Genomic DNA, 13,579 nt, shown 5'->3' on the forward strand with positions numbered 1-13,579 from the left:
TCTTCCTTTATATTCTATTGCATATTGACCGAGAGAGCTGCTGACATGGAATTCTTCCTCCTTGCTTCATACATATGGGACACCCACAGTTTGTACGCAGATAAGACAGTTGGAGCAAACCCCTTGTTTTAAATCTTTGAATTGCTTTCACACACGCAAAAAATGTTTTTAATGGGCCTCCCTGTTGGCACAAGGGGTTAAGCACCGCACTATGAAGCAATCCACAGCCTCTGCAGCACGAATTCGATCCCCGTCCAGGGAGCTACCCACACGACACAGCAGACCTCTCCTGTCTCGCCCACTGCTCCCCTCAGCAGTGTATTTCGGTCAGTCTGCCTGTCCTGCTCCCGACTCGGTCTCTGGTGAATCCTCTCACCCCCTGCACCACTGGCCTGTACCCCAACTCTCGTATGCATAAATAAATAAATGTTTAAAAAAAAATCTTTTTAAGTACCCAGAACACTGTTTCTGCACAGAATGAGGCAAGCAATTGCTTCCAATTTGCCCCAAGCGTTCTTTCTAATTTAAAAACCACCTTAAGCTTGTAAAAAGTTCAGAAAACTGTGCAGAAAAGGAATGAAAAATAAGGGTCACGATGCTCTAAAACTCACTCGTGGGCAGAGGCCGAGAAGCGCCCCAATACACACAGCCCACGATTCAAAATATCCGGTTTCGGCGCCTCCGCTGCACACGCCCCACCAGCGCGTGGCATTGTGGGATTTGTAGTCCCGACCAGCATCCCTTGCTCCTGCAAACGGGGCCCGGAAGGACTCGAGCTAGGAAAGGCCCCGACTGGGCTGCCTGGGCAGAAGGGTCGCGCGTCGTCATAGCCTTGGCGACCGGAGGCCCAGCGCTCGGTAGCGAAGCGAGCCCGGCCTCCGCGCCGGCCTCCGCGGTCGGGACGCACACGCTCTGCGTCATGGCGGGCGGAGGCCGATGATGAATTCCGGTGTGCCCGTCGGGGTTGCTGTGTCACTCGGCCCGCCCGGCGCGCCCCTTCCCCGCCGCCCTTCCGCACCGGCTCGCGGGCTCTTCCGGTCTCCGACGCCCCTCACCTGCAGGCCCCTTTCCCGCCGCCCCCCGGCGCACGGCGGGTCTCCTGGGCGTACGGATCTCGCGCGGGGCCGCGGCCGGGGGCGCCACACGCGGTAGGGCCATGGCGAGCGGCGCCTCCAGGTACCGGCTGAGCTGCTCGCTCTCGGGCCACGAGTTGGACGTGCGGGGCCTGGTGTGCTGCCTCTACCCCCCGGGGGCCTTTGTGTCTGTGTCCCGAGACCGCACCACCCGCCTCTGGGCCCCGGACAGGTGAGTGCGGCGGGGCTGGCCGCCTCCCGGTCCCTCGGGGTGCGGAGCCTCCCGGCGGGGTGTGGGAAGCGAGGGGCCCTCCCCGGCTCCAGCCTGCGCTCTTGCTCTCTCCCTTGGCCCTCCCGCCGCCGGGGGGCCCCTCCGAATTCTGAGAGTGTTAGCACCTTGGGCGCGCTGTGTGGGGAACCGGTGAGATTTGCCTGGAAAGAGCACCGTGTTTGGAGAACTTTTTTTGGTCTAACTTGGCCACCAACGAGTGGGTGACCTTGGACGAACCACTTGTCTTTTGGGGCTTTGGGGTTTAGACGATGATCTCTGTGTTTCTTTTAGATTTAACAAATTATGGGTGCTAGGTGTACTCTCCTAGATGAGTTCATGAAAACATCTGGCATGCAATTGAAGTTAAGTTCTTGTTTTACGAATTTGCTCTGTAACAATCTTCCCTCGAATTTAACTTTTGAGGGCGCCAGAAACTGCATTGCAAAAAGTTGCGTTGGCTCCTCTTCTCGTCTAGGTTAGAGTTTCCAAGTCTGGGACTTGTGATGGACTTGGGTGGAGAGGAGGAAACGCTGCAGATGTCTTAGGGATATGTGATAAAGCATTGTTTTCTTGGGGAGAGAAAGCCCGCCCAAAAGATTGTCTGAGAGATTACCCAAAAAATGAGAACGCCCCAGTTCAGATTAGGTTTGAGGTTTCAACTCTGATTTGGCTGGTTGTAACAGAAAATTTATGACCTGGAATACATTTAATTTTAGAAACAGCAACATTAGGGTTAGTTCCTTTTTTCTGTAGTTAAGCCTCCAAAGGTTTAACTTACAGTTTGGGTGACCATCCTTCAGTTCAGTTGATGACTATTCTGTGCATTCTACTTGTTTGGGATCCTAAAGAATAAGACTATGGACTCGTGCCCTGTGTTTATAGAACTTTCTGATACTCTTGGAGGGAAGATGGATCAGAAAGCAAGCAAATAAATAGACATTGGTGCATGGTACTTTGAAGAAATCAAGTAAAGGTGTTAGGGGGAAAGGATGTCAAAGGTACAGAATTGAATGGGGAGAGATGTTGAGGAGGAAAGGCTCTCTGAGAAGGGTTTTGTATTTGGTTTGTGTTAGGCTGACAAGAGATGGACAGCTTATTCTTGGGAGCCTGAAATGTGGAGGGTTTGAATTGGGAGAGCACTGTAGGTTGTAGGGAAAGGAAGCATAGAGACCATTGACTAGGAAAGAGTAAAGCCTTGTATGCTGGAGCAAATGAGCTGTGAAGTGATCTGTGAAGTGAGGGTAGGTTTTAGATGTTGGCAGGAGCCAGATTATGCCTTGATAAGGGGGCTAAGGAGAGAAGTCAGTATGTGGACTCCTTCAAAGTCAGTATGTGGGCTCCTTGGAGCAGAGTGCTGCATCTCGTATACCTGTTGAAAAGTTTTTGCTAGCTGCTGGTTGGAAGGAGTTGCAAAGTGGTAACTGTGGAGGTAGATCTGCTTGGAGGCATTTGCAGTATGCAGCCAAGAAATGGTAATAGACTAGACTAGGGATATTGTAGAGCAAACTCTGTGTTGGATGAGATGACCTCAGAAGTCTCCCAAGATTCTGTGATACCCAAAACCGCTTAGTAACATTAAAATAGAACCTTGTGTTTTATTTGGGCACAGTTAATTAAGTTTATATTTAAAAATTAAGTTCAGCAGAAGCATGTGCAATTTAAGATATAAACATTGCAATACAGAGGATTTAAAGGATGCTTGGTGTAAACTTTTATGTTTTGTGGGACTGTCCTGCATTTACCAGGAGCTTGAGGGTTTTTGTTGTGCAGAAATGATTGCATGTTTGAAATCGAGGGTTTTTTTTTCCATTTAACTCATGTTTTTTTGTTTTGTGTTTCCAAATTTTATTTTTTATTTATGTATGTATTCAACTAACGCTTATTGAGAGCCTGCATTGTGCCAGGCACAGAGCTAGATAGTAGTTAGTGAGGTTAGATTGTTTTATCTCCCATTTCCAATTGCTCAGGTTAGAACATCTCATCATCACTGGTGAGAAAGCTCTTATGCATCCCAACTAGAGCATCTCATCTATAGCGTTAGTGATATAATAAAGTATCCTCCAGGCTGACATCCTGACAATTTCTATTTCATGGTATATTAATAAAGTTAATGATGTGCTATTAAATATTTGGAGACATGATAAATGAAATGTGTCTTCCCATGTACATTGTTTATCAGGGCAGTAAGTGTAGGGATGGACTTGAAAGGTTAGGGGAATTTAATTTGATTCCAGGGAGGCAAAATAGTTCTATTCTAGGGAGAACTAAACCAGATACCTTATCTTTTACAAAAGCCCATTGAAAACCCAGGAAGTCTGGGCCTTTTGAATGCCCTTCCAAATGAGAGATACACTATTTTTTGGTTGTGCATGGAACTGGATCTCTCAACATGCCATTGTTTTAGACTGCTTCAGGCTTCTCAGTCCACTTCATGTTAAACTGGATTTCGCAAGTCTATCAGCTGTTGCTTTGCCTTTTGAATGCTATCCATATATGAAAGATACAACTTCAGATTGTCTATTTAATATGCATTAAATCCTTCCTGATCATTCCAAGACTGAAGTGACTTGTTCTTCATGTGAACACTCAGCATTTTTGGTTCTTAATCAGATATTTCTGTGGTATTCAAAAACTCAGAACCATTCCCTCCCTCCTCATTTTCCTTTCTTTGAAGACAAAATTTTCATCTCTTTGCTTATTTTTGTATCTTATTTATCCTTATATAAAGTGCTGTATTGCTGTCTATTTTTTAATTTCAGGCATTTTTATTAGTTTCAGTTATGGTACATGAGAATTTAACTGTATCATCTGCCAACCCCCATCATATTACATCCCTTCTATGTCCTGATCCTTATTATACAGGTAATTATAGCTTAGCTTAATTTTATTAACTATAATAGAGCTTTATTTAGATTAAATCAGTATTTTGTGTTAGCATGTGTAATCTCTCAACACCTGATCTGTGAAATAAGCTGTGATAACTTATCCTCAACAATTTTATGCTTTCTCTGTAGTTAATGTCTCTTTTGGTTTTCACTTGCGTAGTTTTAGTGATACATCACTAATTCAGCTTCAAGTTCTTTGCTGGCTGTCTAAATATTGTCTCAAGACCTTTAGACACATTGGAAAATTTCCAGTTTCATCTTCTTGACAATGAAGACTTTTTGAACTGGCCTATCAGCTCATGACAGTTAATTCTGAGACCTCCCTTTACTGTCATCTCTGTCATCCCCTTTATGGACAACATGTGTTGGATTTCTATTATTAATATCCATTAACTTTCTCTTTCTCAGTTTTCTTCCTTGATGCCTTATTGGAACACATTCTCCTGGGGTTTGCCTGAAATGTAATGCAGTGAAAATAAATGTATTAAAATCTTGCAAGACTGAAAGTGATATTATTCTGCCTTGCTAACTTTCTAATTTCCAAATAAATATTCTTAAGAATTTTAAGCTACTGCTCTATTATCTTTTAGCATCTAGTGTTACTGTTGAGAACTCTGAAGCCATTTTGATTGATATATATATATATATATATATATATATATATATATATTTTCTTCTCTGGAAGGCAGTCTATATTTATCCAGTTTTCAGAGCCTTCTTATTTATAAAAAGTCATTTCCTAAGTTCTGGGACATTTTCTTGTTAATATTGAGACACTGCAATTGTTTCTAAATCTCTGTCTTCTCATTGTGCTATAACCTCCTCAGAGACTGACTTGACTTTCTGTGAAGTTATATTCTTGTTTCATGGCTGCATGAAAGGATAGTAATGATGATTGTTTTTATTTTTATGGTCCTTTGTGGCTTGTATCTTCCAAATTGTTTGTTTTCTCTTTCCTATTTGTTTTGGCCACTATACTGTGTGCTGGAGGACATTTCCCCCAAATGTTTGGTAGTTCTTATTCTGTGCTCAGTGTTAAGGGTAGGGAGCTTAAACAGCTGCTGGGAATCTTTGCTCTTGGTGGGACTTGTTGGCTGAGAGCTTCACGGTAGCTTCCCTGACTGGACCCTTTCACTGGACTGATCTCCGGCCTCAGAGATGGCTGCCTGATTGCCACGGTTTTGTCTTTGGTAGCCTTGGGCACCATTATAAGTACATGTTCTTCATGCCGCAAAGCTCAACTAGGCCTTGTGTCACTCTATTTAAAGATTTTCACCTTTTCTAGAGAAATATGTTTCATATTTGCTCGATGCAAATAGGACTACTGTCTATCTGAGGTGTCTATATTTTTTTTTTAGTCTATATTTTTTCATTGATTCAAGAAATACTGTTTACTAGGTAGAACATTGTGCTAGGAATTTGAGAATATAAAAAGAAGAACCAGATATGGATTCAGCCTTTAAGAATTTCACAGATCAACGTGGGAGATGCACATAAACACCTAAGCTGGGAAGTGCTGTGTGTCACAAATAGGTAGATTCAGTAGTTTACATAATAGATTTTTTTTAAAACATGTCCTACCTTTTAAGTTCCTGTGGGCTAATTGATAAATGTTATTTAAAAGCACAGTTTTTTAAAAGAAACCCACCAAAATAAAATAAAAGTTAAAAATACCTACTACCAGATCTTATGAAGACTTTTTTCCATGATTCATTTTCTGACTTACTCTGAAGACTTTCAACTTAGTCTTCCTTATTCTAGTCCTACCCTTTTTTCTCTTCCTTTTTCTAGAGTTAATATGGCGCTGGCAGTTCATGAATCTGTAGGGGATTCATTGGTAAATTGGTTCTTTACTTATTTATACAAGAACGGGGGTATAGGCAAGAGGTGCAGGAGGTAAGAGAATTCACCAGAGACAGAGTGGGGAGCAGAACAGGCAGACAGACTGAAAGCACTGCTGAGGGAAGCAGTGAGCGAGACAGGAGAGATCTGCCGAGCCATTTGGGTATCTCCCTGGCCAGCTGGGAATCAAACCTGTACTGCAGAGGCTGTGGACAGCTTCACAGCGCTGCACTCAACCCACTGCGCCACCGGGAAGGCCCTCTTTTTTTTTTTTCTTTTCTCTCTGGCCTTGTTGGTTTATGTCTTTCCTAATTTATATATTATATACACATATACATGAATGTGTATACCTATATACATATGTGTATATACCCATATTCATGCAGATATGAAAAAAATAGATATTCTAAGAAAGACAACTCCACAAAATAACCAAAAAAAGGAAAAGAGAAAAGGATTATAACTTTGAACCCTGAGGTGAACAGAAAAGTAGTAAAGACCTTAGTACAGGTGAGAAAAATGAATTCTAAGCAGGCAATTAGGGAAAGTAGAGAAACAGTTTACCATTGCATTCCCCAAAGGCTCAAGAATTAGTAGCGGGGCCTCCCTGGTGGCGCAGCGGGTTGGGTGCAGCTGATTGAATGCAGCGCTGTGAAGCTTTCTGCAGCCTCTGCAGCATTGTTTGATTCCGGGCCGGCCAGGGAGATACCCACATGGCATGAAAGACCTTTCCTATCTCACGCTGCTCCCCTCAGTAGTATATTTTGGTCCTTCTGCCTGTTCTGCTTCCTGCTCCATCTCTGGTGAATTCTCTCACCCTCCTGTGCCTCTGGCCTGTACCCCAGTTAAAAAAAAAAGAATTAGTAGTGCTATGTACTTCCAAGTATTTTGGGGAGAGAGTTAAAAATAGAGGAGTATGTTCAATCTGTGTGGGAGTCTTATCTCTTTGTGTGCACTTGTTTTATCTCCTTCAGCTGGACTGCATACTCTGATTCAACTTGAGTCAGGGTTATCATATCCCTCTCAGCAGCTAACTTCCTACCACATAGTTTATCACAACCGGCTATTTAGTTCGGTATATAAGCAATGATGCTAAGTGACTGATTCACATAACAAATTATTCCCAAAGCAATTATTAAGGGGCAGTATCCCTAGAGCAGCCATTTATATGTCCCTGTATTTGTTCCTTTAGTTTGCATATTGAGAACGATCCATATTCTAGCTACTTAGATACACACACTATGCTAATGGGTACTAAAATGCTTCATAGTGTGAAAATGTTCTCTCTATGTAAAGCCTTATTGGTAGTGGATTCCATTTTCCTAATTGCATGAATGTTTCACTTCAACAGGGATTTCTTAGAGTAACAGTTACTAATGTGTAGAAATGAAAGAGGATGAAAAAATACCATGTAGGATATTTGTTTCCTCTCTTTCCTCACTTGTTTTTTCTGCTGATGAACAAATTCTTACCAATGAAACAGTGACCTTTTATTCTGATGTGAACCTCTGTTGTAGCTAATATAAATTAGCTATTTAATATTTAATTTCAAATTATATGCTCTCTACAGTTCACCCAAGAACTAAATGAGTACCTGATAAGCCTATGTTCAGCTAAGTGAGGGGACAAACGTATATTACACTAATTATCATGCTTTTCCAGTCCTAACAGGGGCTTTACAGAAATGCATTGTATGAGTGGCCACTCCAATTTTGTATCTTGTGTATGCATCATACCTTCAAGTGACATGTACCCTCATGGACTAATTGCCACAGGAGGAAATGACCACAATATTTGCATTTTCTCACTGGACAGTCCAGCACCACTTTATATACTAAAAGGTCACAAAAATACTGGTGAGTATATGCTTTGATATTTTTCTATTTTAGGACATTTCATCTTTTGAAATTGAACTTGATATCCATTTTCCTAAGTTTTTATTTTATGTTATTTTTACTTATAGCTGTAGTTTGATAATAAAAATCTTTTTGGATCATCATAATCTTATAAATGTCTCTTAATTCTCTTATAATTTTATTGTCATCATTAAATATTGTCATGCTTATATATGTAAAAAGTAAAGTGTTCAGTTACAAAAGGCACTGTATAATTCTAACCTGCACTTTGTGATTTTGGTTTTTCAACTATGTAATGTAAGAAGTTCATTTTCAGACTTGTAAAAAACTATTGTAGAAATTCTCATTTATATAAAAGGAGAAGCAGTATTTTATAATGTGTTTTAGATAAATCTGTGCAGTCATGTAATGCTTAATGACACTTGTTCCTGTCAAAGATGGATCATGGTTGTCCCAGGTCTATACGACAGCCTCCCAGTGTAGTGGACAATACCATTTAGATTTGTGTAATTATACTTGACGAGGTTGGCATAATGACAGAATCGCCAAATGGCACAATGAAATGTATATATTCCCATTTAAGGGATATGTGACTGTGTAAAAGAGGTAATAGTATGGTGGTCCATTCACCCATGTGTTTACATGGCTTCAAAGGTTGTTATCACATGGCCTATCTTGTTTTATCTTCCCCCCTTTCAAATAAGGTTTTATAAAAGAATTCCAATATACTCTTTCTTTCCCTCCCTCCCTTCCTTTCTTATGTGGCTCTAAAACAGGGATTGTCAACTTTCTGTAAAGGCCAGATGGAAACATTTTGAGATTTATAGGCCTGTGGTTACTATTACAACTACTCAACTACTCAGCTCTGTTATTGTGTACAGAAGCAGTCATCAGCAGTAAATAAATGAATGAGCTTATCTGTATTTCAATAAATTCTTATTTATGGACCTTGAGGATTGAGTGTCATAAATTTCGTGTTAGGAAATACCGTTTTTTTCCTTCTCTCAATCTCTTAGAAATACAAAAGCCATTCTTATTGTGTGAGCTGTATAAGAATAGGTAGTCCACATGTCATAGTTGGCTGACCTCTCAAAGATAAGGATTCAGTCTTTAAAAAGTAAAAACTATTGTTATATTTCCTAAATGAATGTTCCGATTTGGCCTGCTTCATAAATTTTTTATTATTTGAATTGTGACCAGACAAGATCCATGTCTTTAAATCTGTTGGTTTCTTTCCCTTACTATTTTTTTTTAAAGATTCATTTATTTATACAACAAGAACTGGGGTATAGGCCAGAGGTGCGGGAGGCAAGGAGGGGTGGGCGCGAGAGGACTCACCAAAGACAGAGTAGGGAGCAGAGCAGGCAGATGTACTAAAATACAGTGCTAGGGGAACAACAGAACAGCGGGTGAGACAGGAGAGGTCTGCTGCGCTGTATGTAGGTTAGCTCCCTGGCCAGGGATCCAACTCATGCAACAGTGACTGGCTGGATATAGCTTGATAGCGCTGTGTCTTTAACCCCTGCGCCCCCAGGGAAGCCCGCTTTCCCTTACTATTTGAAAGCTGGTTATTTTACTTGTAGAATTTTCTGCATGTGAAATTTGCTGATTAAAACTTTGTTGTTTCCTTTAACATATTCCTCAATCCCCTATATTTCTTGTAAGCTGCTAGTTAGATCTAGATGGTTGATCAGATTCAGATACAAGTTTTTGGCAAGAATACTTTGTTGGAAGTATTGAGTACTTTCTGTTGTAGCACTTTGGGAAGCACACACTATCTCTTGTGCTGTTAAGATTGATCGGTGGGTTCAAATTATGTGAGTTTCATTAATTCATTATAAAGTTTCCATTATAAAGATCCATAAAACATTTATATTATGGTTTTTAGAATCTGTTGATGATCATTGTATAAGTCCATTATTTCATTAAGGTGTATAGGTGGTTATAGTTTGATTCTACCATTATTTCTGCATTTAATAGGTAGTCCCCAAAAAGGGAGAGCTACCCCAGTCTATTACTGGTTACTTACTTGACTTGCTCTCCTTTCTTCAGGTAAAATATATTCCTCTCTCCCTCTTAATGTCAGACAAACTGAAACTTCAAACATAACATCAAACTCAAGGCTAAGTGTCTCTGGATAATAGTAGTCTAAACATCAGGGTGGTGATGCTTGCATGGTTTTACATGATCACTTCTAGACATAGTCCCTTTTAAATTAAGACACCTGTGGAATAAAAACACTAGTTATTTGTCGCCGATTTACTCAATACAAATTGTGGAACAGGATAATCAGAGCAAATACTACGTTTTGGAAAAGCGAGCAATGCAAGATAGCCATTTTTAACCTGGAGCCATTATGAAATCCATATGCAAGACTGTTTCAGGACCTCGTGCTCTGAGAGAGGAGAGAGATTTGTGATTCTCCGTTTCAAAAGGTGTTCCCCCAGTCCCATTTTTCTTTATGGCTCTGCTCTGACCTATAGGGACACTACACATTAGTAATTGCTTTGGGAATAATTTGTTACGCGTGTGTCACTTATACATCACTGCTTATATAACTATATGGCCCTTATGATAAACTATGTGGCAGTGAGTTAGCTGCTAAGAGACTCAAGTTGAATCAGAGTTTGTAGTCTTGGTGAAGGAATGAAACAAGTGCACTCTTCCTGTATTTTCCTGGGTTACGTTGAAGTATATGCCCTTCTTGGGAACTAAGCAGCTATCTTACCTTGCTTTCTGCTTGTGGGAATTGGGAACACAGGAGTCTTTTAAACCTTAAACAGTCACAGACTCTTTGATTCTTGGCAATATGACTTTCTTAAACTAGTTCCCTACAAGTCTAGCTGTAGAATTGCCACCAGAGTGGAAGAGTGAACAGCTGGGTGTAAAGGGGCCCAATGGACTATAATGGAGGATTATGGGTTCCTTGGTGGTGGGTGGTAGCATACATATGAAGAGACGTGATCCCATATCTCTGAATCAACACAGTAAGGTATCTTAATTGGTCTCTGTGTCACTAGCCCTATTTAGCTGTAGTCTGCATTTGCTGTATTTCTCTCCCCTCTCCCTTCTGTACTTGCCTCACCAGATTTAACTACTGATAACTTGAGCCGGTCAGACATCAGTGGGATGACTGCTGTTTGGTTGTTTTCCTTGAGCTCTTTGCCCAGTTGAAAACATTTATTATCATGGCAAGAGGTTTTTGGCTTCAGAAATACTTTAAATCCGTATGGAAGTTTTGACAACTGTTTGTGATGGCCATATTTATTTTTTTCTTTATTCTTGCTGCATGACTGAATTTCAGTTGCCCTTTGCTGCTGGAAGAGCGTTCAGATTTACTCTTTTCATTTACGATTGAAAGTTGACTCCTCCAGCCCTTCAAGTCCGTAAATTTCTGGACTCTCCATTTCTGCTTGAAAATTAGCTAATGCTTGATCTTTTTCCATTTTTTTCCTGCTTAGTAAAATGTAACCAGTAGTAACCATTCCTGTTAATGGAAGTCTCACTTTCCAAACTTTCTTTAGGTTATGTGTTTTTAATATCCTCAGTTATTGCAGGCAACTGTTTTACAAAACATTCCTGCACAGTGTTATAAGGATCACTGACCTTGCTTTCTTTGGTCTCCTCATGACTCATCAAGTGAGTGCCATGTATTTTAGATTTTTGTTTCACAGTGCCTTCTGCCAATACCTGGATCATTCAGGTTTGCTAGATAACATTGTGCTAACAGACAACTCCAGATAACAGTGGCTTAATACAGTGTAAGATTGCTTAGCTCTTCATGGCACAGTACTGGGCTCTGCCCCTTAGATTCACGCAGAGGCTTTATCCCAACGTATTTTTACAGACTTTGGAGCGGGGAGGAGGGTGGGAGAGGGAGACATACTTGTATCCTGTCCTGAAAGCTTCCACATGGAAGTAACATTATTTCCTCTCATTCTTTAATGCTAGAACATGTCGTGGAAATTGCCAAAAACCAAAGGAAATGGAGAAATTCAGTCTTAACATTTGGTTAGACAGCAAAGAGCAGAAAATGTTTAATGGATATCAGTGATGGCTGCCACACACATTAAATAATCATCTGTTTCATGTTTTCCCGAAACTTCCCTCTTACATTCTGCTGTTGTATTCACACTCCCTGGATTCCACTTTGCATGTCTGTTTTCTAGATCCTACATTTTTTGTTATTCTTAACTCCTTTAGTGTAATATAGCTGTTGCTAAGAAAGATAAGACTGTAGTTAAATCATGTTTGCATATTGGAAAATGGCTGTACTTCACCTTTATGTTTGATTGTTAATTTGGCTAGCTATGGAATCCTGTGTTACAACCATTAACCTTAGAATTTTGAATTTACTCTTTTTACATCATTGTTCATTTTTCTGTAATATTTGATTTCTTCCCACAGATGTAATCCCTGTAAAATTCCCACCACCAAATCACCTGTGAACCGTCACCATAGTCTATTTTGCTCTTCTCTCCCCATTTTGACTCCTTTCCCTGATTCTCCCCTGCTGTATGTCTCAGATCGATAGTTTGCCTGCTAGTTGTTTTTTTTCCCCCAACTCCTTCTTCGCTTTCCCTGTATCCCTCCTATAAGTGAAATCATTTGATACTTTACTTTTCCTTCTGACTTATTTCACTGAGCATAATCCCTTCTAACTCCATCCATATTCTGGGAATGGCATGAGTTTATCTTTTTTGATGCTGAGTAATATTCCATTGTGTATATATAAATACCACATCTTCTTTATCCAGTCATCTGTTTGTGGGCATTTGGGTTGTTTCCATATCTTAGCTATTATAAATAGTGATACAGTAAACATAGGAAGTCGCATTTCCTTTCGAATTAATATTTTTGTGTTTTTGGGCTAGATTCTTAGGAGTGGAATTGCTGGTTCATACGGTAGTTCCATTTTTAATAATTTGAGGGTCCTCCACACAACCTTCCATAATAGTTGAACCAGTTTGCATTCCTACCAGCAGTGTAAGAGGGTTCCTATTTCTCCACATCCTTGACAGCATTCATTCTCAGTTTTTTTAATGTGGGCCATTCTTACTGGTGTGAGGTGGTATCTCATTGTGGTTTTGATATGCATTTCCCTGATAATAAGTCATGTTGAACAATTTTTCGTATGCCTTTTGGCCATCTGCATTTCCTTTTTGAAGAAGGTCTCTTTAGCTCTTTTGCCCATTTTTTGACTGGGTTGTTTATTTTTTGTTGAGTTGTATAAGCCCTTTGTAGCTCTTTGATATAAGCCCTTTATCAGTTGTATGAATTGCAAATATTTTTTCTTAATCTGTAGGGTGTCTCTTCATATTGGTTTTGTCTCTTTCACTGCACAGAAGCTTTTTAGTTGATGCAGTCCCAGCTGTCTTTTCCTTCATTTTCTTTGCTTTGGGGGATGCATCTCTAAGATGTATGTCATGGAGTGTTTTGCCTATGTTTTCTTCTATATATTTTATGGTTTCAATCAGGTCTTTTATCCATTTTGTTTATTGTCTTTTAACTTATGTTACTAAGAAGTTTAATGCTACTCTGATACCCAACTTTTCTATGGGTTAGTTTTCTTGCCTCCCAAACTTTTAGGATCTATTTCTGATGTTATAAAAATTCACAATGCATCTCTTTGTTTCTGAAAATGCCTTTTAT

At 40.2% G+C, this 13,579-nt stretch overlaps 1 protein-coding gene across 5 annotated transcripts in view; it reads left to right on the forward strand.

The window, feature by feature from the left end:
* Window positions 1–921: 921 nt before the first annotated feature.
* The window catches only part of PLAA (phospholipase A2 activating protein), a gene marked incomplete at both ends in the record, with an annotated part of 38,422 nt that continues 25,764 nt past the window's right edge, over window positions 922–13,579 (forward strand). For 4 of the 5 annotated variants that reach the window (XM_084238136.1, XM_084238137.1, XM_084238138.1 and 1 more), the window contains 2 exons: window positions 1,157–1,305; window positions 7,734–7,927. In XM_084238136.1, coding sequence (XP_084094262.1) covers window positions 1,157–1,305; window positions 7,734–7,927 — 343 coding nt within the window. Of the gene's footprint in view, window positions 1,306–7,733; window positions 7,928–13,579 lie in introns of all 5 variants that reach the window. The other variant, XM_084238139.1, reaches the window with a different exon arrangement.

The sequence above is a fragment of the Talpa europaea genome (assembly GCF_964194135.1).
Source record: "Talpa europaea genome assembly, chromosome: 7".
NCBI classification, from domain to species: domain Eukaryota; kingdom Metazoa; phylum Chordata; class Mammalia; order Eulipotyphla; family Talpidae; genus Talpa; species Talpa europaea.